The 27,781-nt window shown below is 40.4% G+C and overlaps 2 protein-coding genes across 3 annotated transcripts; both read right to left on the minus strand.

Annotated features, from left to right (window-relative positions):
• Positions 1-393: 393 nt before the first annotated feature.
• LOC103480381 (uncharacterized) lies at positions 394-7,413 on the minus strand. The gene is made up of 8 exons (XM_008435303.2): positions 7,245-7,413; positions 5,302-5,661; positions 5,101-5,199; positions 3,472-3,798; positions 2,873-3,205; positions 2,433-2,750; positions 1,595-1,927; positions 394-1,518 (listed from the first exon to the last, which is right to left on the minus strand). The coding sequence occupies exons 1-8, from the start codon at positions 7,273-7,275 to the stop codon at positions 1,442-1,444; spliced, it is 1,878 nt and encodes a 625-aa protein (XP_008433525.2). The 5' UTR covers positions 7,276-7,413; the 3' UTR covers positions 394-1,441.
• An 8,390-nt stretch (positions 7,414-15,803) lies between these two features.
• On the minus strand, positions 15,804-22,719 carry LOC103480423 (E3 ubiquitin-protein ligase TRIM21-like). Of its 2 annotated transcripts, none has more exons than XM_017310413.2 (10): positions 22,597-22,719; positions 20,095-20,325; positions 19,636-20,008; positions 19,134-19,229; positions 18,328-18,561; positions 18,004-18,151; positions 17,847-17,873; positions 17,103-17,167; positions 16,876-16,998; positions 15,804-16,625 (listed from the first exon to the last, which is right to left on the minus strand). In XM_017310413.2, the coding sequence occupies exons 2-10, from the start codon at positions 20,319-20,321 to the stop codon at positions 16,239-16,241; spliced, it is 1,680 nt and encodes a 559-aa protein (XP_017165902.2). In that variant the 5' UTR covers positions 20,322-20,325; positions 22,597-22,719; the 3' UTR covers positions 15,804-16,238. The 2 variants fall into 2 exon arrangements, with proteins under 2 accessions (XP_017165902.2, XP_081455738.1); XM_081599612.1 differs by lacking the exon at positions 22,597-22,719 and adding an exon at positions 20,777-20,895.
• Between the last annotated feature and the right edge of the window lie 5,062 nt (positions 22,720-27,781).

Below are 27,781 nucleotides of genomic sequence, written 5' to 3' on the forward strand. Positions count from 1 at the left end.
GTGGTACAATATCACCAAAAATGTCACCAAAAGTTGTAGATGAACGCCAAACTCAGACATCAATACTTAACACAAGAAGTCATATTAGTGATGTCAAAGTCTCCATCTCAAATGTGCATTTTTATGGTGAAAAAATTCCTGGGTATTTGTTCAGTGGTGATGAGTAAAATTGCTTTCTAAGAGCAGTTTCTAGTTCTCTAGTTCTAGTTTGTGCATTTCATATATCAGCATCTACTCAATGAAGCCTGGTTAGTTTCCTCACAGCGACGTCATTTATCATTGTAATGTTAGTCAGCAACAAAGTCTCTCATTCATTAAACTCAGACAATGAGAAAATGTGATTCACCGCTGAAAAAAAGTTACAAAATTACAATTAGTAAACACTCATGAAGTACATTTGAAGTCAACAGTAATTGGTTTATTTTAATAAGAGAATCTGCAGACATCAGCAGATGTTTCTCTTGGACATAGAAACGTCTGGGTAATCATGGTGTGACAAAACACGAGAAACCTGAGAAACATTATGCTCACAAACATAACCACCTCAATGATCTGACTGCTGACTCATCCAGAAATGTCTTTTGTCAGTGGCATGAAATGTATGGTATCGGTGCTCCTCAGGTTGGAGTTTTCTGAGCCAGGTTTCCAGTTTCAGTCTCAGTCATTTTTCTTGATGTGAGGATCTTTAGGGGAAAATAAGAGAGTTCACCAAGACCATTTTTGTTTTGCCAGTTTCAAGCCAACAATGCCTTCAACATATCCTCATCACAAAGGATTTTCTTTCATTTTTATTTTTTTTTAGCAAGAAAACATTCCATTTCAGTATTTACAGCATTTCCTGTGGTTTCAGAAAGTCATCAACCATTAACATGTTTTTGGTCTGTGAGAAATAAAGCCACACATGCATATTGAGAACATGCAAACTCCATGCAAAAAGATCCAAAGCAGGATCCAAATCCAAAACTGTTTTTGCTGCAAGTCAGCAATTGTACCCTTTCATGCTTTTCACAGTTTAATTCCTCATTTTTCTTACATCACAGAAAACACATTTCTCATTAATTTTTGCAGCTGTTTGAGATGAATCATCACATCAAAGAAGAATTTCATTGCAACAATAATGTGACCAAACTCATTTAAAATGAGCAAAGGATAGTGAGAGAGCAGTTAATGAACCATGTTTCTCAGAGAAACATTAAGCTCTGAATTATCAGTCCACAAGAAGACAAATTATGCAGGGCAAGTTTCTGGACACCAACAAACTCTAGGAGGACATCTTGTTTCCAGCATGATCATGTTGATGGGTAATTCTGACCTGCACCATTGTCTCTCATCAACAACAACTAGACAAAGACAGGGCGACGACTTTAGACTTTAGGACAAAGTCACTCAGACAGAACTTTAAGCCGAGATAACCAAATTTGGATATAAACTACCAAACCAATCAAACTGATTGTTGAGCCAGCAGAGGAGTGGGATCAGTGGCGTTTCCTTTGTCCACAGTTTGAGTCTGGCTTCTCTCTGCAGAGGAAACAGAACAAGTTGAGACATAGGCAAAAAAAACAGGACAACTTTCTGATTAAACCTCAGAACTCACTTCTAACTTTGACCATGACGGTTTTCTCCCTCCTGCTCCCCCTCGTCTCGCTGTAGACCTCACATCTGTACTTCCCGTTGTCCTTATCTGAGGGCTGCTTCAGAGACAGACTGAGGTCTCCAGTTTTCAGCAGGTCTTCGTTCATCTTTGTTCTGGTTCTGTACGAGTGGTTCTGTTCTTCAGGTCGCTCAGAGCCATTATGATACACATGGATCTTCATATGTTCCGGGTCAAGCTGCCACCACACAACTTTAGCGTCTTCGGGTAGGTCAGGCGTTGTTTTGAAGGGAAGCAGCACAGACTCCGCCCCTTCCTCCACCTGCACTTGCTGGTCTGAGAGGACAGCAACAGAACTCATTTCATATCTTCAGATTAATTTATGGCTAGCATGCTGAGAAAATCTTTCATAAACAAGAACAGATTCCTGAATGTTTAGCTCAAGCAATTAAACAAAAGTGCCAAACTGATAAAAATAAATTGGTTGGGATGTTCCTGGACAATCAAGGAACCATCAACACTTAAACCTGTGATGAGCTGCAAACTGCTGGAACACCAGTGTTTCTGTCCACAGCATCTGCATGTTCATTGACCATATAACTATGGATGATATGGAAACACAACAATTTTGAAAAAACTCAAATTTGTCAATAAAAACGCCTTTCACTAGGATGAGGTGGGTTTTTGGTTGCAAAGATTTAACCTTTCACTCTCACTTATTCACCAACAGGTACACTAGGCCATACAGTGCTAAGAAGGACCTGCTGCAGAGTTTGGAAGTGAAATATGCAGGTAGGAACATGTAAATACAGTTTATTTTTACTCATATGTTCATACTTACTGACAACTCTGAGCATCACGGTTTTCTTCCTCTTGTTCTGCTTGCTGTTGACCCTGCAGATGTAGCTCCCACTGTCTCTGTCCGTTGGGTACTTCAGGGTCAGACTCAGGTCTCCATTTTCTGGACTCATCTCAGTTCGGTCTCTGTGAAGCTGGTGCTGATCTTCGGGCTGATCACAGCCGTTCTCGTGTTTGTGGACCGTCATTGGCGGTTCAGGCTCGTAACGCCACCACTCCACATTGATGTCTGACATATCGCCTGAGGTCTTGAAGGGCAACACGACAAACTCTGTCCCCTCGTCCACCTCCACCTCACAGTCTGAGGAGACATTGGAACGATAAAAAAGTTGAATCTCTTTCGCTTTCCCTACTCAGAGAGTTTCACTTTACAGTAAAGAGACATGATTGGGTTAGAGATGCAAGGTAATGTTTTATACTGACCTTCAACATTAAGCTTCACTTGTTTCTTCATGAGGATTTTCCCGTCTCTGCTGTAGACCGTACAGGTGTATGTCTGTCTGTCTCTGTCCGTTGGGTGTTTCAGCGTCAGACTGAGGTCTCCGGTTTCCAGCAGGTCTTTGTTCATCTTGGTTCTGTTTCTGTAAAACAAACTCTGTTCTTCCGGACGATCACAACCGTTCTTGAACACGTGCACCTTCAGGACCCAGACGTCGTTGCAGGACCACTCTACAGTGAGCTCTTTAGAGAGATTGATTTTGGTTTTGCAGGGCAGCACAACAGCGTCTATCCCTGAGTCCACCTTGACCTCTGGGACTGAGAGGGCAAGAAAAACAAAGACAACATTAAGTCAAAAGCAGCAGGTGTAGCATACTTACTGACAACTCTATGTAGCAAAACAACTGCTTCTGCTGGATTGAAACAGGCTGGCTTGCTTGATGCAAAAATCAATGCGGCGATCTTCTCCAAACAAGATCAATATACCAGTCGGCTGAGTCAGAGGCATGCTGTTTGTAGCTTACCAAATGTAGTTTTAAAACAGAGTTACATTAGAAAGCGTGAGTAGTATCATCAGTAGTTACCTATGACGAGGAGCTCCACCTGCTTCTTCAGTAGCACAGTTTTGGTCCGGCTGTAGACGGTGCAGGTGAAGGTCTTGCTGTCTCTGTCCGTCGGGTATTTCAGTGTCAGACAGAGGAAGGCGACCTTCTGCAGCCGTTTCTTCATCGTTGTTCGATCCGTGTAAAACCAGTGCTGCAGCTCAGGCCGGTCGCTGCCGTTATCGTACACATGGACCTTCCTGCCTTTGCTGTCCGTCCACTCCACTCTGCTGTCCTCTGGAAGGTGAGTGATGGTGATGCAGGGCAGCAGGACAGACTCCACCTCTGAGTTCACTTCAACTTTTGGAACTGAAAGAAGAGCAAACCTTAGCCTCGACATTTGCCATGACTACTCTTTGTACTCGTTTACTCTTTGTTGGTCCTGTGGCGCTTTTACTGAACAAACTTTGTATTTGAACAAGAAGTTTCAATATTTTTCTTCATTTAATTATCCCTTGCTTGTCTTTAAGTATCAAGCCGAGACATTTTCTCACAGCTTCATAACCACCCAGGCCTGCATTTCCAGCTGCGACACATTCCATTAAGCAGTTTCTATTTCTCCTTCTCCTAACGCATTCTGGCATTGAGGTGTATGAAGCCATGAAGCTGAAGGTGACATTTTATCTCGCTCTTCCTTCAGACATGTTTAAAAGTGTCCAGAAATGCAGTCTTGTTTTCTCCAGTATTCCCAATTTGGTGAGAATTAAGACTACCTTAAAATGAAATAATTCTTGCATAATATGTCTCAGCTATTCTGTTGAATACAAACTGAGAGAAATTTAAAAAAAAATGTAATAAATAAATGTGCTTCACGTCTCAAAGTGCAGATTTAGTGATAGATGGTTTAATTGTTTTTAAATGTTTTTGGCCCACTGAGACCAAACGTCCTGCTGCGTGGGTGAGTTGGTTTGTTCGGACATAGTCTTTTTCTTCGAAGCAAATCAATTAATTTATCTATAGTTTATTTTCATAAGTCCTCTCTCAGACAGGTAGAACCTGTTTTGACTAAAGACAAAATTAAAATAGTTTCAGTCAGTCAATCTCAAGGAATTTCCCGAGGAGTTCCTTTGCTGTTCAGCAAAAGAAAAAAGGAACATCTGGGAACACCTGGTGATCCTTCATATGAATCTGTGCCGATATCAAGAGTGTTTCCAGAAAGTTTTTCAGAAGCTGGGTAGAAAGGGGGACACTCATAACCTAGGTGTCCCACACCAAAACCAAAAAGTCTGGCTTATTTAAACAAAAAGGTAATTTTTAAAATTGTATTATTATTATTTTCCTAAAAACAAAAACAAGCAACACTTAGCCTGGTGGAGGGGGCAAGTATTATAAGCCTGGTGGGCCACCAGGCTTAATGCATTAGGGTAAACCTTGTACTATTAACCTAACATGCAGAGACCTAGAGGGAGCAATTCAGCCATAGTCTTAAACTGACATTAAGGTCTTTAATGGAAATGAATCACAACAGAAAAAGCTTTAAGAAGGAAACTAATCTCTGTCCATGATTCTCAGGTGTCCATCAAAATTGAAACAGTGAAGTCATTTCCTTAAAAAAATCAGGCGTAAAGCATCTCATAAAGTGCGTAAAATGAAACAAACATCAGCACCTACCTTTCTGTAAAAGCTTCCTGAAATGAATAACGACCCCCACAACGGCAGCAATGACGAGAGTCAGGATGACTAGAAAAATTGTGACCCAGGTGGGAACTCCTAATAACAACATGACGGCAGAAAATAACAATATTAACAACCGTAATTGTAATAAATCTACAGAGAGCTGTACAGATTGTGCCTCTTCATCAGCAGACTGACCTTGACTCCTCAGGACCTCCAGCTTAACTTCCATCTGACCCACTTGTTCCCCAAGACTGCGCACAGTGCAGGTGTAGGTGCTGCTGTCGGTGAGTTCGGGTTTTCTCACCTTCAGGCTCAGGTCTCCGGTTTCCAGAGCATTTTCCTGCATGAATGTTCTGCTTTTGTACTGTTGGTTTTGGTTGTGGAAGTCGTTGCCTTCCTTACGACGCAGGTGAACCGTCGGGGGATTGAGGTCGTTGCGACTCCACACCACGATGGCATTGCCCAAATCAGACAGACTGAATGAGCAGGGCAACAGAACATATTCTGCCCCTTCACGGACCTCTTTCAACTCCGCACCTGAAGCAGGCTGGGAAACTGTGAGGACACAAACAGAGATTTGAACACATGAGCAGCGTATTTTCTAGAGGTCTATTATGTTTCAGAACTGGCTATGGTTTCACCCCTTAACCCTTGTGCGTGCGATGACTGAGGCAAATGAACAAGTGATATGAGTGTGGGGTCGGTTGGACCCCATTTGTAAACGCAAGGGTTAATGTCTTAAATGACTTTACTTCTGCTCTGGATGCTAACTTGCACTATACTACAGTTTCTATTGATCAAGTTGCCCCTGCGCTGTTGCCTTGTCCTGGCAGCCTTAACATTTCGCACATTTTGTGAAACAAGCGATTTCTCCTTCAGTCCCTGTACCACTGATGTCATTCCACAGGAGACAGTCAAACATCTTAGTAAGAATTTGCTGAAAGACTTGGAAATTGCTGTTCATGGATTATTTCTACCCAGTCAAAGTTTGAACATTCTGGTATGGGCAGATGAGCAAAGCGATTTGGAGATGTAATTGCAGTAAATTTTGATAATACCAAATAAATACAAAGGTGTTCTGAATGTGGCATACTTTTCATAAAATAAACATGTATCATTTTCTTTCCATTTGACATTTGTGCAAGCCTTTGTTTTGATATAGTAGAGTGTTTCTCAAAGTTTTTCAGGTCAAGGACAACTTACTTCATTGAACAAACACTCACAGACCACCTGACTTAAAATTGCCCCTGAAGTAACACAGCATCTTACCCGCGGTGGTCCGCAGACCACAGTTTGAGAAAGACAGGCCTAGTACATAATATCCCAATAAAGTGTGTTTAGGTTTGTGGTTTTAATGTTAGAAAACGTCGTAAAATGCAATAGTGTTTTGCACTGAGAGCGTAGTTACTTGAAATCATTTCTGATTATCTTAGATCTGTTAGATCTCATCCAGTATTTTAAAATTAATTCAATCTTTGCACTTAACCACAATTACTATGCATTACGTCATTGTTGACTGTATCTTTTTGAGTCTAAATTTGTATTTAAAAAATCCTGTATAGTTTTAAAGATCCCTTGTTATTGCTGTAAATCTTCAAATTGAATACAAACAATTATTTACAATAGGCTTTAGTCCTTATTGTCTTTACTGTTTAAATTTTGTTTTCTTATTTTTAGATGCAATCCTTTCTCATGCAGTTCATAGTGCAAGACATAGACACACAAAAAATAGAAATCCAGAATCCAACACTGTTCAGAATATATAAGGACACCTTTTCTTTATGTCCCTTTAAATTATCTTTAAATTAACTTTTGGAAAACTGTTTTCTTTGACCTCCATGGGAATCGATTTGATTAAAAACCCAAGAAAGAAACACAAAAGGAGTGGCAGACACATTCTTCTCTTTTATTAAAACGGTTTGTTTTGCTTGTTTTCCTGGTTGCAGCTTCTATAAACATGCCTGAACAACAAACCTTTTTAGTCTTTCATCTCAGAGGGACTTTTCAGCTCACCTGTTTTCTTGCCTGTCTGAGGAATGCACCCAAACTGGCTCGACTGTCACCACAGAGTTACAGAGTTTGTGTGTTGGCTTCTTAAAATCTGTTAAACTGATTAGAAAAGCAAAAGAGTTTCTTACCCAGCAGGATGGTCATCAGCAGCATAAACATCTTTACCTTCAGTTTTCATCAATCTTCAGCTGCTGGACAAAACTCTAGAGAAAATAGAAATCCAAAAACAGGCAACAACCAGCTGACCGAGTCGCTGCCGGTCGTTAAGTTGCATCGAAGATGATGGGAAGTTTTTGCCACCCCAGAAGAGGAAGAACGAAGTCCAATAAACACACGGAGGGAGGAGACAAATGTCACTTCCAAGAATGAAAGTAGGAGCTTATTTTCTTCACAGGTTCACAAGAAAAACATTTATGCAAATACAAAGTTTAATGAAATATTTAAATGAGACACAAAAGCATAGATAGATGATATCTGCATTGTAAATTGGCATTATGCTAAAATCTGATATTTGTCTGTTAATGTGAAGTCATGCTTAAAAACTGCACCTCTTGATTGAGTTAATTAATCTTGTTTTTTTCACCTGCTATTAGATGTTATAAGCAGTCTTCAGAATCTCAAACAAATAGTAAAGTAAATACACACAAGGTACGCCGCTGGCTTCTCTAAAGAGGAAAAAAGCAACAGAGAACAGAAAAGCAACCTTGTCCAAATTCAGGAAACTGTTTCTCTTAAGTCGATCCACAATGTCAGGGAGCAGTGTTCAGTTATACACCAAGTATGAGTGAGTAGGGATTATCCTTAATACCCTGAATTTGTCTGGCCTATTGATGTAATCTGCAGTTATAAAGTCTTTCTCCATCACTGCATTGGAGTAGTCAACAAAATACTGTTATTTACACCCTTTGAACTGAGCCACAGTTTGTCATGTTTCACTTATTGGTTACGTATTATAGTTTAATTGGTAGATCAAATCACTGCAGCCTGATATTTTATTTCAGGAATCAAAATATTCTTATCATTTTACTTTGCTGCTAAGAGATTAGCGTTTTCTAATGGTAACGAACTGCAACAAAGTATAAATCAGATTTTTACTTTTGTGTTGAATGTGTTTTGTAATATATTTACCACTAATAACAAACAAAAAAAAACAACACTTTTCTGCAAAATTCAGCAACTGCACAATTCTTAAGTATAAAATAAGTGGTATTTCCAAAGAGCAGAAGAAATCTTATGTTTTTTGATCAATAAGAATTTTTGTTGCTAATCTGTTGCTAAGAGATGATCGCGTTTTCTAGTTCTACAAAGTGAACATCTGATTTTCACTTTTGCAGAATTTACCTACAGTAAATGTCTTGTGTCTAAGCAGATAAGCAGTATTTTGAAAGAGCTTATGTTTTATAAACAATATTACTTATTATTCATTTGGTGTTAAGAGAAAAGCGGGGTTTTTCTGCTAACTCAGACAAAGTGTGTGTATATATATATATATATATATATATATATATATATATATATATATACCGCTTGGATTGATTACAAGAAAGCCTATGACTCAATGCCACACACTTGGATCATTGAATGCTTAGAGATGTACAACATCAATAGGACTCTAAGAGCCTTCATTGCAAACTCGATGGGGCTGTGGAAAACCACCCTTGAAGCCAACTGCAAACCACTTGCACAAGTGTCCATCAAATGTGGCATATACCAAGGAGATGCTCTGTCCCCACTGCTGTTCTGCATAGGCCTGAACCCTCTCAGCCAAATCATCAACAAGACTGGCTACGGATACCGACTCAAGAATGGGGCCACGATCAGTCACCTCCTCTACATGGATGACATCAAGCTGTACGCCAAGAGCGAGCGAGACATCGACTCACTGATCCACACCACCAGGATCTACAGCACTGACATTGGGATGTCATTCGGACTAGAGAAGTGTGGTCGGATGGTTACAAAGAGAGGGAAGGTCGCCCACACAGAAGGGGTCTCACTCCCAGAAGGAACAATAGCAGACATAGAGCACAGCTACAAGTACCTGGGAATACCACAAGCAAATGGCAACCTCGATGAGGTCACAAGGAAAGGAGCCACAGCCAAATACCTCCAACGAATAAGGCAAGTCCTGAGAAGCCAGCTCAATGGCAAGAACAAGATCCGTGCAATAAACAGCTATGCCTTACCAGTAATCAGATACCCTGCCGGAATAATTAGCTGGCCAATGGAAGAGATGAAGGCCACGGATGTTAAGACTAGGAAGCTACTAACCATGCATGGAGGGTTCCACCCCAAATCCAGCACCCTGAGACTGTACACGAGCCGTAAGGAAGGAGGCAGAGGACTAGTGAGTGTGAGAGCCACTGTCCAGGATGAAACATCCAAGATCCATAAATACATCAAGGACAAAGCCTCAACGGACGATGTGCTCAGCGAATGTCTCAGGCAATGGGGAACAGAAGACAAGGTGCTGGAAGTACCATCATGGGAGGACAAGCCCCTACATGGGATGTACCACCGACAAATAACTGAAGTGGCTGATGTCAGGAAAACCTACCAATGGCTGGAGAAAGCTGGACTCAAGGACAGCACAGAGGCTCTTATCCTGGCCGCCCAGGAACAGGCCCTAAACACCAGAGCAATAGAGGCTCAGATCTACCACACCAGAGAAGACCCAAGGTGTAGGTTGTGCAAGGAGGCCCCTGAGACAGTCCAGCACATAATAGCAGGGTGCAAGATGCTGGCAGGGAAAGCGTACATGGAACGACATAACCAAGTGGCGGGCATAGTGTACAGGAACATCTGTGCAGAATATGGACTGGAAGCCCCGAGATCAAAGTGGGGAACACCCCCAAAAGTGGTGGAGAATGACCGAGCTAAGATCCTGTGGGACTTCCAGATCCAGACAGACAAGATGGTAATGGCGAACCAACCGGACATTGTGGTGGTGGATAAAGAACAGAGGAAAGCCATTGTGGTGGATGTAGCAATACCAAGTGACTACAACATCAGGAAAAAGGAGCATGAGAAATTGGAGAAGTACCAGGGTCTCAGGGAGGAACTGGAAAAGACCTGGAAGGTGAAGACCACAGTGGTGCCTGTGGTCATCGGGGCCCTCGGGGCAGTCACCCCCAAACTGGAGCAGTGGCTAAAACAGATCCCAGGAACAACATCAGACATCTCAGTCCAGAAATGTACAGTTCTAGGCACAGCCAAGATACTGCGCAGAACCCTCAAGCTCCCAGGCCTCTGGTAGAGGACCCGAGCTCAGAGGATGAAACAGACCACCCGCGGAGGGTGAGAAGGGAATTTTTTTTTTTTTTATATATATATATATATATATATATATATATATATTTATTTTTTTTTTTTTTACATACCTTCTCACCCTTCTGCAGGTGGACTCTTTCATCCTCTGAGCTCGGGTCCTCTACCAGAAGCCTGGGAGCCACAGTATCTTGGCTGTGTGATGCTGTTCCTGGGATCCTGTTTTTGCCACTGCTCCAGTTGGAGGTGACTGCCCCGAGGGCCCCTGCGCTCCTCGGCCCTGTAGACGCAGGGTGAATCCTATCAACCTGCGGCCTCTTTGCCGCGAGTACCGGACGCCAGCTGATGATGTAGACCCACCGATTTCTGCCAGGATTGGTTTGGTAAATGCCAGGTCGCTGACAAATAAAACTTTGGTCATTAGGGATTTCTTTTCCTCTCATTGATTGGATGTTTTATTTATAAAAGAATCATGGACAAGTGGTTTGGGTGACTTCAGCATTTTTAAAGAATTTGAACCGCGGAACTGCAGCTATTTTATTGCTCCAAGGATGTCGGGGTGCGGTGGAGGAATAGCGACTGTTTTTAAAAGTTGTTTTACTTGTAAACAGTAAAAAAACTACTATGGGATTAGCTTTGAGATTAGCCTATCTGAACTCGGCAGCTCTCACACTGTGCTGTGTGCGGCAGTCTGTCAGCCACTAAAGTACAGGTCCTTCTCAAAAAAATTGCATATTGTGATAAAGTACATTATTTTCCATAATGTAATGAAAAAAATTAAACTGTCATATATTTTAGATTCATTGCACACCAACTGAAATATTTCAGGTCTTTTGTTGTTTTAATACTGATTATTTTGGCATACATCTCATGAAAACCCAAAATCCCTGTCTCAAACAATTAGCATATTTCATCCGACCAATAAAAAAAAAAGTGTTTTAATACCAAAAAAGTCAACCTTCAAATAACTTTGTTCAGTTCTGCACTCAATACTTGGTCGGAAATCCTTTTGCAGCCTTCAATGCGGCGTGGCATGGAGGCAATCAGCCTGTGGCACTGCTGAGCTGTTATGGAGGCCATGATGCTTCGATGGCCTTAAGTTCATCCAGAGTTTTGGGTCTTGCGTCTCTTAACTTTCTCTTCACAATATCCCACAGATTCTCTATGGGGTTCAGGTCAGGAGAGTTGGCAGGCCAACAGTAATACCATGGTCAGTAATACCAGTGGTTTTGGCACTGTGAGCAGGTGCCAGGTTGTGCTGTAAAATGAAGTCTTCATCTCCATAAACTTTTCAGCTGATGGAAGTATGAAGTGCTCCAAAATCTCCTGATAGCTGCTGCATTGACCCTGTCCTTGATAAAACACAGTGGACCAACACCAGCAGCTGACATGGCTCCCCAGACCTCACTGACTGTGGGTACTTGACACTGGACTTCTGGCATTTTGGCATTTCCTTCTCCCCAGTCTTCCTCCAGACTCTGGCACCTTGATTTCCGAATGACATGCAAAATTTGCTTTCAGCCGAAAAAAGTATTTTGGACCACTGAGCAACAGTCCAGTGCTGCTTCTGTTTAGCCCAGGTCAGGTACTTCTGCCGCTGTTTCTGGTTCAAAAGTGGCTTGACCTGGGGAATGCAGCACCTGTAGCCCATTTTCTGCACACGCCTGTGCACGCTGGCTCTGGATGTATCTACTCCAGACTCAGTCCACCTCTTCCCCTAAGGTCTGGAATCGGCCCTTCTCCACAATCTTCCTCAGGGTCCGGTCACCTCTTCTCGTTGTGCAGCGTTTTCTGCCACACTTTTCCTTCCCACAGACTTCCCACTGAGGTGCCTGAGGTGCGAACAGCCTATTCATTCAGAAATTTCTTTCTGTGTCTTACCCTCTTGCTTGAGGGTGTCAGTGATGGCCTTCTGGACAGCAGTCAGGTCAGCAGTCTTACCCATGATTGCGGTTTTGAGGAATGAACCAGGCTGGGAGCTTTTAAAAGCCTCAGGAATCTTTTGCAGATGTTTAGAGTTACTTCGTTGACTCAGATGATGAGGTTAACTGCTCGTTCAGAGAACCTTTTCATGATACAGTATGCTAATTTTTTTAGACAGGGATTTTGGGTTTTCATGAGCTGTATGCCAAAATAATCAGTATTAAAACAAAAGACCTGAAATATTTCAGTTGGTGTGCAATGAATGTAAAATATATGACAGTTTTTATCATTACATTATGGAAAATAATTAACTTTATCACAATATGCTAATTTTTTGAGAAGGACCTCAAAAACTTTATAAATGACTTTTCTGATTTCATGGCTGATACTTGCCAAGGTATGACCGAGTTCTCGTTTTTGGTGATTTTAATATTAATGTCTGTTGTTCTTCTTCACCTGTGGCTGAGTCATTTCTTAATGCTATCGATTCTTTTAATTTTGTGCAGTCTGTGACTGGTGCTACCCATGAGCATGGTCACAGTCTTGATCTGGTTTTATCTTATGTTTTACCAGTTTTTAATTTAGTTGAGGTGACTCATTATTTTCAGACCATATGCCTGTTTTATTTGAGATAACGCTGTCCTGTGCTAAAGCAAAAGCTAAAGCATGCGCTGCAGCTCGGTTCTGTCATGTTCTTAACCCTTCTGTTACTGGTTAGTTTTCTTCTGCTTTTAATCAATTTATTGGTGTATAACGGGCTTCATAAATAAAGATGGTATGGTATTGTATGGTACTGTGGTCTTCACCTTCCAGGCCTTTTCCAGTTCCTCTCTGAGGCCCTGGTATTTCTCCAGTTTCTCGTGCTCCTTTTTCCTGATGTTGTAATCACTTGGTATTGCTACATCCACCAGAGGGCAGACTACAGGACGCTCCGTCTTGCTTCTGGGTTTGCCCGGTGGTCATTTTTCAGATCACTTAGTCTCCTATGCCGCTCAAAAATGCACAATATGTCTATAAATAATTTTAGGATATTATAAGGAAGTACTGAGATATACCGTTTTCCACTGAACTAACGTATTTGCCACTTCGGCACAAGCACAGTGAGAAACGATTAGAGGATAAAAGCTCCGCAAAGGGTTCTCACAGGGTTTCGCATCTACTGTGTTATCCAAGGGTTCTTCAGTGTTTTCAGTGGCCTCCCTGCCACTCTACAGGACTCCTCAAGTGGTTCCCTCGATCAGAGTTCCCGGCCTTGTGATCGGCAGTCTCCAGAGCTCCATCATGCGTTCTCCATTCCTGTGGTTGACGGCCCAAAAAGGTTTGCCTTGAGTTCTCCAAGTTCCAAGTAGACTCTATAGGATGTTTATTGGGCTGCATTCACACTTCAGATCTTGATCCTCAAATTTGAGTTTTGCTTTTTTTCTTCATGGTTGTTCACATTACTTGTTGCCTATAGCTGAATTCAGTACAAACTGACCTTCATGTGCAAGAGAACAATTACCGATGTCTTGCACAGTTTGGTGTGGGAATCAAAGAAAAGCGTATTTACTTTTGTAAAGTGTCTTTTCAACACAAATAGGCATTTTGTTTGAGGTGGCTCATCTTTTTGAAGATGTATGGGAGTGTTGTTTTGTATTGCAATGGGGGCCAACTGCAGTTGCAGCTGTTCAACTTGCTAACTACTGACACCTCCTGCCAGTGCAGTTATGACAGACGACGAAGGAAAGTGTCGTCAAAGTCACACAGAAACCATTTTGTTTTTTTCCATTAGAATCACATTCCAAACGATTGGCTGCGAAGTGGCTCGAATCTGACTCAAAAACGATCAGCTGTGGGTCAAATCTGAGTGTTCATACTCATTCTAACTTGACCACAAAATTTTGCTTACATTTTGGGGTCAAGTTTACATTTACTTACAGTTTGAATGTAGCCACTAAGTCTGATTATGGTTGGCTTAACAAAAGAGTTTAACAACTGGCCAGAATTAGTGTTCAACCTCAGTTTGATTCATTAATGCAAATGTCTGAAATTTAAAATGCTCAAGTATTTTAAATTTGCTGTTTGTAAGGAGAGAGACCAACCAAGTGGCCAGAAATATCATCCAAAAGCTGAATAAATTGCATAGGAAATGAAATATCCTAAAAAATCTGCAAACTTATCAGTCCTTTATGATTGCTTACATTGATACTATGGTAGCTGATATTCTATATATTATTCACCTTGAACGTCAATGCATTTACTGCTGTAACTCGTGGGTAAACAGAGGGTGATTGCATGAAATAGGGTTGCCATGAAAGAAATTCTTTAGGTGGGATTAACTTGAACATGAAACAAAATAATATAATCCTAAAGGGAATGACATTATTTTTTTGCTCTAGAAAAAACATGATAGAATCCACATTGTTTGTCTATATTTTAAACTTTTAAAGGAACAGGCAGATTTAAGAAGGTTTACTGAGCTCAGACATTTGATGTTTTGTGAAAATAATGAAAGAGCTGCTGTAACTCTAGCTCACCACTAGATGTCAGCGTTTCCCTTACAACGAACTCCTGAAGCTGTGACTTGAATAAAGGTCGCTTTGATTTAAAAAGGCCACATTCTTTTCCATTTAGTATTGGATTGACATAATATTAAAACAAGCATTCCCTGCATATCTAATCTTTAACAGGGAGATCAACAAGAGGACTCAATACAGAACCACCTGGATTTAAAATTTTTCTCTACAGCTGTCTCATTGTCTTGGCGACTGCTTTATATTTGCTTTTCGGATTACAGTTCTGCTTCTTATCAACCATTAACAAACAACAAAGTGTGTGAACAACTGATGTGCGTCATGCGTCATGTGTTCTTTGCATTTCTTCCTCATTTTTGTGTGACCTCCTAAAACACGCTGACTGCGAGCCACGTCAGCAAGTTTCCCAGTTATTTGTTTTGCACTGTTTCCTCAACAAAGTCTTGCATTTGCAATGTCATTTATTTAAAAATGAAGTCATAAATAGTCCTGAACTGAAAGCACAATGCCCGCAATTCATTCTTGTCCAATCATGCAGTTGAACCGGTTCCCGATGTTCCCGGTAGATGCTCAGAGAATGAGACATTCGTTCCTTTAAAAAAATGTTTTCATACCATGTGGTCAGTTGTTGCATAACAGCGGATTTATTTTAGAAATGCTAGGATCAGACTTGGTAGCATTTACACCTCATGCCTAAATATTTTGATTATATTTTAATTTGTGCTAATCAAGACGCCGATTAGCACACCTTTTGTGTTTTTCTCCAGTTCCAGACAAGAACTGTGTGCAAGCTATGTTTTGTAGAGCTCTTATATTTATGATTACAAACTAACTAAACGAGATGGTCTGACCTAACAACCGCCCCCGGTGCACCAATGTGACGTCTGCCGCGGGAGGGTTAACACATGACTTCTGCTCTCCAAAAACACCAAACATCACAGAATCTGTGAGAGGAAAATGAAAGATGAACATGTTGAGATGTGATATCCTACATCTAAACAATGTTAACCTTTATTAAACACCACGGCGACGAAAACAATGTTGGAAAAACGGAGGGCAAAACATTCAACAAGTTGTAAAACGAGATAATTCAGTTACTGGCTTTGCTCAAAACTCCTGGTTTGTGGAAGGTAAAAACTGCAACAAGTCCCAAAGAAAAATCAGGAGAATTATAAACATTGGCCATTAAACAATAAAGAGACAGAAAATGACACTGTAATTTACAATAAGGGCTTTAAAATGTAAACTGTGAGTTCTGAAGTTCCCTGAATCTTCTCATTAGTTTTCTGGCATTAAACATGATATACAAAACAAACAAGTAAAGCATTTTTCTTAAGCCTATAAAATGTAATAATAAACTCGGAATAATCAGTAAGGTGAAAATGGGACTTCACTGCATCTGTTTAATTGACTTGAACTTCAGTTCACCGTACTCTCTACAATAAGCCCAGTTTCCACTGGGCAGATAATCAGTGGTGCTGTGTTCCTCCCATTGTCGTGAAGGCATGGATTAAAGTATGGGTACAGGGGCTCAGAAAAACAACATCCTTTGTAGGTGTAGATGTGAGTCTTTGCGTCGGCGTTGTAGAATGACACCGATCCTTCTTCATAGTCCAGGAAAATGCCCACTTTCGTAGGGATTTCATGGAGGTCGAGGACAACGGAGGGTCCGGTGCAGGCCCGGAGACTCTCCCCCTTCCGCCTGCAGATCGCCCAGTAGCCGCTGTCTGGACGGACGGTTATGGAGCCCTTCCTATTAATGGACTCCTTGGCCACACCAAGATCCCAGTCTGTTTTATCCCCTACCTATTAAATAAATCAGAGCACAGAATTAAACAACTGACGAGATTTCACAAGGGGATTCAGGTGGGTGAATTAGTCATTCCAGTGGTACTTGCTAATTCAAAGGTCAAATCTTAAAACTCCTTGCTACATCAGACAAGATTAAAACTGCCATTCTCATCAATCTCTGAGCTATACATTGCATCCAAGTTAGCAATTCACCTACACTGTCTGTCACTGTTCAACAATGGTTGTGATTCTGTCAACCTCTTACCTTGACCACCCAGTATCGTTTCCCAGATGTGAAGCTTTGTTTCCCCAGAACGGCAACACAGGAATCGAACCTGTGAGAGTTATTTGGGAGCACATGCTTTCTTTGCTGGGCGCTCAGGGTCACCTGTAGATCACCGTCATGATAATTGTTAATCCAAAACTCGCATGTCTAAAATTCTGAAGAGCAGGTTATAGTGAGGGATGACGCAGTCTCTCAGTAAAATGTACCTTTTTACCATCCGGGGACAGAAGCAGCCAGCTGGCAGCAGTCGCAGGGTCCAGAGTCACATCCACTGAGGATGGATAAATATAAAGGATGTTAATCTCTCTAAGGGTGACTTCACATCATCCCTGTTTAGTCTGCTTTAATCAAACTCTAGTTCGTTCGGGGAGGTCTGAATGCGCAATCGAACTTTGATGTGGAATATAAAACCAAACTCTGGTGGCAGTATGTGAATGGCAAAAAGACCAGGAACTGCTCCAAATGCAAGAAGCTAAAGCACAGGGAACTCTAGCTAAATATACCCAAGACAAATGTTTTGGTTATATAGCAGGAGAAATGTCTTTAGGTCATTTGCCAAAGACAAAAGAGAAATCCTACATCAGCCAAAATCCGATCCTGGTCCATTTTTGTTCACATTTTATGAAGAAGGAACTTGTGCTTATGTCTTCTTCAGAGGTTCTTGGTACAGAGCCAACATTGTTCAAAAGGGTGAACAATGTTTGTCAAAGGGTTTGGTTCGACTGACAGAGGCGAAGTGTGAAAACAAACCGCAGCAGCTGAAAATATTACATAACAAATGTTGCACCTTTGGTCCCTAATCAAACCAAGTCTACCAAACTATCAGGTCTGAAATTATTCTAAGTATAACTGAAGTTTTTCATGTTTGTCTTGGTAAACCCTGAACATTTTTGGTTCAGTGTTAGATAAAAATACATTTCCTTAACTACCTTAAAGCTTCATACTCATACCTGCAAATTTGACCATCTTGGTGACTTCTGAAAAGAGACGGGAAAAAACAATCGATTCAAACCATTTCATAAATCAACTTGGAAACGAGCAAAGTAAAATCTTCATGAAGGACTTCAGAGAAACACTGAATGCAATGTCAATTAATTAGTCACAGACCTTCGGCGCAAAGGTTCCTTTCAAGTTCTTGGCAGAGATCCACCAGCTTGGAGAAGGTCGTCCTCACGCGTCTTATGTAGATGTCGGGGTCAACACTGACCTCGGACCAGTTCGTTGTCGACAGCGGGGAGCTCAGACAGGGGAAGCTCTAAAGTGATTCATTGAGTGAACACAACAAACATATTTAACAGGCAGAAACAAGCCTGGTATCGCTGCTGTCATGGCTACATCGGTGAAATTGACCTGGTATAATCTGGTACATTAGATTGCGTTATGTCCTATCGTTTAAAATTGTCTTTTTGTGGTGATCAGTCCAGGTCTGACCTGCAGCAGATGCAGTGGATCCTTGGTGTTCTCCAGGTACTGCAGCTCGCTGCGTCTCCTCTGCAGTTCGCCGAGCTCCTGGTCGAGCTCTTCCAGAAGATCCTCGGCTCTCCGTTTCGCTGCTTCATGCTTTTCTTCAAGCTCCTCGATGAGCAGAGCCTGGTTTCTCTCGATGGCATTTATTGCCAGGTTGGCTATGTGAACACTGGTTTGTATCTCCTTTTCCTTCTCTATCTGCAAGGATAGAGAAAACAAAAACCGATTTCACAGACTAAAGAAAAACAAGTTGGATGTGAACATGTTTTTACTATTATTTCCAGAATGTGCGTAGAATTGTTCTTTGTGAATACATTGAAAACAAACTGCAGGTCCCACTGAGCACATTTATTCTGTTTTGATATGACTTGTTGATAACTCAGCTCAGAGCTGAACGACATATATCAGTCCATCGATAATTGTTTGATAACTTTTTGCTTCTAATGTAATATTCAAATTTTCCGAGATGCTGAGTTTGGGTTATCATTTTCTAAAGGCCATAACCATCAAAAGGCTTGGAACATATCACTCTATATGTGATGATTCTATAAAATATATTCACTTCCTGAGATGACTGACAACAAGGGTTTTACTTGTATGCTATTTCTTCTTAGCTGTACTGGAACATTTCAATCAAACACCAAGAACTCATGATGATGTATTGATATAGCAGCAGCAGTAATGATTGCAGATAATGCAATAAATCCATTGGACACCTTGAAAGTATGAACATGTGGTGAAGTGAATTTGAACTGAAATAAAAGCCTGACCCTGCTCAGCTCCACAGAGTTCTTGATCTCCTCAGTCTTTTTCAGTCTGGTCTGGATCATCTCTTGAATCTCTGCTTGAACCGCCTTCAGCTGTGCCTGAACAAAACAAACAAAAAAAGTAATTAAAGTAGCAGCACAGATTGTCTTAAAGGTCAATAGAACTTGGTTCATAAGGTTATGAAATAAATAGTTTGGTGTAAATGAGAGTAAAATAAAACCACTTAGTGGGTGACAAAAGCCAAGCAATGATCCAGAACGCTGCTGCTACTGCTGCTGGCGTTCTGACTAAAACCAGGAACATGGAGTTCTAAAGTCCTACTTTTGATTAATAGTAAATGGATCATTGATAGATATATTTTGTGTGTGTTGATGATTTCATTGATGGCATTTGACACAATTTCATTACTTGAATGACGTTTTTATGCTGTAAAGCACTTTGAACTGCCTTGTCGCTGAATAAACTTGGCCTGACTTAAAATAATCGTAACGTTTATATTAATACCTTGACCCGCCTGCTCTCTTTCTCCATAGGAACGACTTCGTGGTGCTTGTGGTCCCTCTCGGTGCAGCTCGTGCAGACAGGGGTCTGCTCCTTCTTGCAGAACATCTCCAGGGGCTTGTTGTGGTTTCTGCACAGGTGACTTGTGCTGAAGGTGGCCGGATCCGTCAGCCGATGCTTCGTCATCACCGGATCCCTCAGGTGAGGCACCAGGTGCATTTCGCAGTAAGACGCCTGGCAGACCAGGCATGACTTCACCGCCGTCAGCTTGTCTTCGCTGCAGATGTCGCAAGTTATGCTGTCGGCTTTTAAGGACCGTCTGGAGGAGTTTTTCCTCGGCGCCGGCTCTGGCCTGCTTGCTTGTTTTCTCCTAGACCTTTTTGTCGTGACACGGAACTCGGGTTTAGTGAAATGGCAGAGGAACATGTTTAATGATTGTACGATATTGGAACAGATCCGTACCTTTTGAATTGTTCAGTAATGTCTTTTAAGACGATGTTGACCCTGAGGTCTGGACGGGTTTGGAAGCTTTCTTTGCACAGCGGACATTCAGACTTGTGGCTTGCGTCCCAGAAGCCGTTTATGCATTCAAGGCAGAAATTGTGGCCGCATGGGATGGACACCGGATCGTTGAAGCTGTCCATGCAAATGACGCACAGAACTTGGTCCTCGGACAAAGCGTACGACATGTTTCTGGGAGGATGAAAAAAAAGAATACACAAGGTTAGCTTTTCATGGAAGGGAAAAACAAGCTGAAGAAAAGTATATTCTGCTCTATTACAAGAAAAACTGGACTTATAGACCCTGAATTAGAAAAAGTCCACAAAATGACTCGTAACTAAACCATTTCAACTTTTCAGTTGAAACCTGAAGTTTACACCAATTAAAAGGAAATTTCCACATTTTTTTTATCTCACTGTCTAAAACTAAATCAGACCAAACGTCTCTTGTTTTACGTAAGTTAGAATTACTCAAATGTTTTCTATGTATTTACAAAACGCCAGAAAACTTTCTTCAAATTCGGAAGTTTACATGCGTAACGATTGCAGTCTACTTACACAATGACTGACAGTCAGATTATTATGCAACGGCTTGGGAAATCTCTGATATGTTATTGACCTATTAGAATTAATTGGAGACACACCTGCGGATGTGCTTTAATGCCTGACCTGGAACACACTGTTTTCTCGTTTTCTTGATTGACGCGGTAGGAAGGTCAAACGAAGAGAGTTATGCAACTGTCCAGTTAATCCCTGGAAACAATTTACGAATTCCTGAAGGTGCCACGATCATCTGCTCAAACAATTATACGCAAGTATAAACATGAAGGTAATGTCCAACCATCACAGTGATTCATTCTGTGTCAGAAATGAATGTATTTCGACCCAAAACATGTAGGCTGACCCCAGAGCGAAAGCTAAAGACCTTTTGTAGATGCTGGTTGAAGCTGGTTAGGCTGTGCCATCATCCACAATGAAACTGTTTCTGTACCAACATGGGCAGAAAAGCCACCCAGCGAGGAAGAAACCTTTGCTTCAAAAAGGTAGAAGGAGCCAGATTGCAGTTTGCCAGTATCCACAGGAACAAAGATCTTCATTTTTGCAGACCTGTCTTGTGGTCTGATGAACATAAAGCTCGCCATGGTTTGGCGACAATGACCATTGCTATATTAGGAGGAAGAACGGGGATCGTCCTAACCAGTAATGTTTGGCTGCTTTATAAAACAAATGCCATCGTGAGGAAAGTGGAAATATTGACTCACCATCTAAAGACATCAGCCAGGAAGAAAACGCTTAGGCACAGATTGGTTTCCCAAAACGGATAATGACTGTGAGCGCACAGCCAAGGTGCTTACAATGTGGTTTCAGGAGAACAAAGTCAGTATTTTGGTGTGACCGTCACAAACGTCTGATATGAATCTTATGGAGAAGTTGTGGGAGGATCTGGAAAGGTGTGAATGAGTGAGGCTTTGTACAAAATGGACTCTGTTCCACCAGTCCTGTCAGGAGAAATGGCTCCAAACTCCAGCAAACTATTGCGAGAAGTTTGTGGAAGGAAACCCAAAAGGTTTGACCCGAGTCATGCAGTTTAAAAGTTCCTGGCTGCTGTCCCAAGATATGTAGACGTCAGAATTTGAAGAAAGTTACAAAGAAATCTAAGAGTTTTCTGGAGTTAAGTAAATCCAAATCATTTTGCTCGTTCTAACTAACAAAAACAAGAGATTTAATTTCAGACAACGAGAAGAAAATGCGCATGTGTGTTTTTATGTGGTGTGTGTAAATATCTGGCTTTAGCTGCATATAATTTCACAAACAGTTTGTGCCAAACGGTTAACACAGTTAAGAAGCAATTCAAAAACAATAGTACATACTTGCTGGTAGTAACTCTTAACAGTTTGCTGAGTGACTTTGTTTATAATGGCAGTCATAATAATTAGCCCTAATAATATTATCTAATAGGTGAAATTAAATAACAGTGAGATTTAAAAGTGTCTGTATTTCCTGTTCATTTTTTCACGTCTGCCATGTTAAAGTCCAGAGCCTGACTGGAATCCCCTTTGCTCCATTACTCGGTTTGTTTCTATTTTAACGCATTCAAGAGGATTTTAAAAATAGCAGCCTGCACATTCCTGCTGCAGGTGGAGTCTGCAAGCAGCCGACAGGTTTCCAAAAACCTGGGGACTGCTGGGGATCAAATGTTGCAATTTTGTTCTTAAACTCATAATCCCTTTTCCGGCAAAGCACTTGGAGTAATGTTAGGTTTTAAAGGTGTTGCACAAATAAATTTCACAGAAAAAAAAATTACTATTATTGTAATAATTATTTATTTATTTTATTACTATTGTTATCCAGGTTCAGCAAAAAGCATTATTTCTGGAGATCTTGTTCAAACAGTAGCACACATTTGCTCATCTCAGCTAAGAAATAATCAGAATGTTACGTATAATTATTAAAGACGTCTTACCTGAGTGAGCCTTCCCCAGCTGTGTTGACTTCCACCAGACACTTTGCTCTTTTTATGTTGGAAGCTACTCCCACCGATCAACCGGTTTCTCCAGTTTTACCGACTCCCTGCTCTGAGTTTTCATAAAAATACCTCCGTTTTTTCCACATCAGTTCTGTTTGTGCACAGTAAACTTTAGCTTCTACACCTTGATCAATTTGGTGTCCTTTTAGCTTAGAAACAAATTCAAAAGCTGTCTTAAAGCTGCAGGTAAATTTAACCCTTAGACATTAATCAATGCTGCTTCAATCAAAGCTTAAAACACTCCAGATAATTTATGTAACACTCTCTAAATCTCTGCTGTAGTCGTTTTTTTTGTTTTGTTTTTGTGGATATCACAGGTTTCAGCTCTTATACTCCTTGAGATATTGACTCATGATCTGAATCACAGATCTGTCAGGTTCTGGAGGATCTGGAAACTGTTGCATTTTTCTTACATAAGCTATGACTTATGTAAGAAGATGAACTGATTCATCTTAAATATACCATTTACTTTCCTGTCGTCGTCACCTTGTGAACATCACAATAACCTTATTTGGATATGCGTGTGAGTTCGTGTAACATATTTGCAGGTAGACTTTCATTGTAGCGCTCAACATTGTTTTAAGGTCATTTTTTTAATCTTTTCTCCAGGTTCCTGAGTTAGTTTTTCTTTCCTCTATTTTTCATATTTATAAAACTGTAAAATCAATATTTATTTATATATACATATATGCACACACACATATAGAGTAAAACGTATGGCCTGTGTGAAAACTCATAAGTGTAAGAAATAAAATAAGCGCACTGAACTAGAGGGGTCTTTTGTTTTTTTTTGTTCCTTCATTTATTTCTTTGTAAATTTGTTCATTCATTCTATCATTCATTCCTTCATTTTGTACATTTATGTATTTATGAGTAAACAGATTCTCGATTACATAGTAACTTGAGTTTGTCGTGAATATGCTTTGATTAAAAAAAACAAAAAACACTCTGTTTACCATTGAGGTCTTGCCAGAAGATGAATCTCCTCTGCAGCTTTAAGTTACTTGCAGTTTTTGACTCGGGTTTTCAAATATCACCTTGTATTATCTGACCTGATGATACCATCGCTACCATGTTGTTTCATTGTCAGGTTATTGTTTTTGCTCATGGATTTCTTTCTCCTGGCCATCTTTCTTTGTAGGTCAGATTTGTTTAGTGCCCAGTTCATCATTGTTCTGTCTGAACGCTTTTCTGTCTGCAGCCTCTCTGGTTACCTTCAGCATCCAGGCTGAACTGAAATTCAGTCTGTTTGTATAAAAGCTCTTCACAACTTTTGTTTTAAACTTTTCTACAACTGTCTCTCTCTCTCTTTCTGACTTTCCATGTATGTTGTGCTTCTTGGTCTTTGTGATGATGTTTGTTCATTAATGTTCTTTAACGAACCACACAGAACAGCTGAACCTTCAGTTATTCACAGAAAGACTATGAAGGTTTTCCATCACATAAAGCCCAATAAAACACACTGAAGTTGTGTTTTTTTTTTCTTGTAACACAATAAAACGTGGAAAAGTTAAAGGGGTTGAGAAGCTTTCGTGAAAACGTTTGTGTCAGTACGTTGACCTTCTTATGTAACACGAGCTTCATAAATCTCACCCAGTGACTTTTTGATAGGCCGTTATTACAAAGCGAGGGAACAGAATGTCTCAACGGGATCAGCTGGGAGGATTCCATGTTTCGGATCAAGTGTCATTTGTCACAAAGAACAAGATGTACACAAAACAGATGGTTTAAAATTAACCCTTGAGGAATTCCCAGTGATACTCGGGTACAATAAGGAGTAATAAAAATTAGAAAATAATCCTTTCTTTGTTTTGTTTTGGGGGTTTTTTTCAAACAAATAGTAAACACCCTCTTTGTGTGCTTTGGTCAACGGCAAAAGCACTTTATTTAGTCCAGAGTACTACGAAGTGCTTCGCACTACAGTCAGACACTGATAGCGAGGAGCTGCATTGCTGCAGTCTGACAGAAGAGAAGCTGCCATATAATCACCACTGGACCTTCTGACCACCAGCAGCAGGCGAGGCAGGTGAAGTGGCCCACCATTGTGACAGATTATCAATATGGTTTCAGAGAAAATAGATCAACTTAACAGAAGAAATCATAGACAGGATGGATAGGAGGAAATATGCAATCGGTGTAGATCTCAAGAAAGCCTTCGATAGCATCAATCACAACATCTTACCCAAAAAACTGGAAAGGTATGGAAGTAGGGGAGTAGCATTAAACGGGCCTAGACGCTACATTGGACAAAGGAAACTATTTGTAGAAATAAGTAGTCAGAAATCAGATTTATTAAGGATAAGTAAAATCAAAACTAGCCAAAAGTGTTGCTGTCTTGAGGGGAATAAGATTTGTCCTGGACTACAAATCTTGGTTTATTTTCTATAATACACTCATTGTACCACATTTGACATATTGTGTGGACATTTTGGGGCAATACATGAAAAACAAATTTACAGCCATTGTATATAATACAAAAATCAATCTGAATACTACATGAAGTGGGATAGTGGGAACATGCAAACCTGCTATTTTTTTTTCATTCAAATGTACTGGGACTTTGTAAAAATTTAAAATGTTCAACTCATGATTAAAGTAAGGCCACATTCACACTGCAGGCCAAAGTGACCCAATTTAGATTTTTTAGTTTTTTTGCCTAAATGCGTCAGTCTGAACAACACAGGTCGGATTGTTTTCAAATGCGACCCAGGCTACTTAGATATCTGATACATATCTGAGTCAAATGTGACCTGAATCTGAACGGTCAGGTCGCATTCATCATCTGAAGTGAACCTCACTGATACTCGACAAACGTCACTATTCTGCATCATGACACGGGCAAGAGGGAAGAAAAACACCATCCATGGCGGACTATCATGAGGATTAAGTTGTTAAAATTCTGGCTCCGGTCGGACAACAACTTCAAAATCGTAGGCTATGCTCTAATAACGGCCTATTAGCCTCCATGTTTACGTCTTCTTTTTAAGGCGGTTGGCAAAACACTGAGCACGCTCTCTATGTGTGACGTTATTGCGCCCTCTACTGCGCATGCGGGACATTTTCAGGTCGGAATTGGGTCACTTCAGGCTGAAGTGTGAACGCAGCTAACTTCTAACACAATATGCAAAAAACATTTTGTGACAGAGAGGGGGTTATAATTTCAGAGGATTAGAACAATCAAAAAGCTTTGGTTTATCAGTGAGTGGGTTAGATTTATGGAATGGATTAAATGATGAGTTTTAAAAAAAGTACAAATGTAAACCAGCTTTAAATGGTTTAAATACGAGCTTTTTGGGAAACATGTTATAGGTTGTACATTTGTACCATTTAAGGGTGAGAATGTGATGTTTGAGTATCATTCAGTGTGGGAATCATTTAAGAGTTTATCTGGTGTGAGGAGATTTAAATGTTTATAGGCTATGAGAGGGGCAGGAAATCATGAGATCTGGTACCTTATCTGCTCCTTTTCCAACAAATAATGGAAGATTACAAATAAAACATCCTGCATGATAATTTATTTTAATTTTATTTTGTTTTTACTTTCTGTCTGTTCTAAATAAATAAATGAAAATGGATGAAGCAGGAGTTTAAACTACTACAGGATTTGTACTTGTGTGAGTTAAATAAACATCTCAGAGTTGATCAAAGTTTATTACTTATAAGGGTTAAATACCACCGGAACAAACAGCATCAGACTCTTTGCCACTCTATAAATGCAATGCGAGTGTCTTAAAACTTTTATAAAAACATGTTAGTTGTTTTGTTGTTGTTTTTTTGGGGTTCTTTTTTTTTTTTTTTACATATTTGTTAAAACTGCCTGTCGTGACAGTGTGATGTGAGACAGATGATGTGTATATATCTAGTTCCTCTGCCTCCACCCTACCTGTAATCGAGTTGCTTCAGATACGTACCTCTACTGGCCAAGTAGAGGTACGTAAACTGCAGACTGGAGAAGAAAACGAGAATAATGCACATCACTCCACAGGCCACCAGAGGGCGCTCAGACAACAGGAATAAATCATCCAGCGATAAACTTTAAAATACCAATGAACAGGAACAGATGTGGATGAAACGAACTCAACATACTTTTTATACAAAATTAACTGAAAGTTAGCATTGCAATTTTCCTCTTAGCTCTTTATTTCTCCGTGTTAGCAGGGGAAGGGGATAAGGGGGGGATTTTTTTTGGCACAGCAAATTATTAGCCTGCCAATATCTGCATGCCCTATATATTTTCCCCAAATATTGTCTTATTTATGTGAAACTTTATAACAGCAGTTCATAGAACAAATGTGGTTATTTAAAAAATGCCTTGATATAATAAAACAAATATATATACACACATATGACATATAGTGTAGTCAATTTATTACCAGGGATGGTATAGTTACTTTGGAAAAGTAACTTGATTACTCAGTGGAAAATTCATCCATCAGCTAGAAAATGTGCATCACAAAGTTACACTTTACTGATGAAGTTCACTGCACACGAGAACAACAAGGCTGACTGCTGCGTTTTCCTGTCAAAGGCGTTTCCAGGTAATGTTCAGAGGCTCGGGCAGCTCTGACAAAAATAAGTGAACTGAAACATCCTGTGTGAAACGTCTGTCTGTCTTAAAAGATTGCCATGTATGGAATACATTAGAAAAATTAGGACTTAGGTTATTCTTTGTTTTATATACATTTTGACTGTCAGAGTTGAGCATAAGCTTAGACCATGACCAAGACACGACCTTTACAGCTGACATTTAAGGTGTGAAAACTTTGTGCTTTGAGAGTCGTGGATAAACTTTGAAAGAAGAACTCTGTAGAGTGAGAGCAGATGAAAGAGGAAAGTTAAGCCGGACAGTGAGACGTGACTTCTCGTTGTTGCTGACAGGAAGTGAAACTGCCTGTTACCGTGTCTCTTGCTGGAGGTTGTATGAAAAAAGCATGTTTCTATTTGTCACTTCGCTCTCATCAAAAAGCTGTGTTGGCCTGTTGGATAAATAAAAAGACAAAATGCATTTTGCTGTTTTTGATTGTTTTTGATTGTCTCAGTGCCTCATCTTAAATAGATGAGGCCAACTGCTTGTTGGCCAAGCAGTTGGCCACAACTGCTTGGCCAACAACAGCCAAGCAGT

The sequence above is a fragment of the Poecilia reticulata genome, chromosome 18 (genome assembly GCF_904066995.2).
Source record: "Poecilia reticulata chromosome 18, P_reticulata-male-v2, whole genome shotgun sequence".
In the NCBI taxonomy this organism is placed as follows: domain Eukaryota; kingdom Metazoa; phylum Chordata; class Actinopteri; order Cyprinodontiformes; family Poeciliidae; genus Poecilia; species Poecilia reticulata.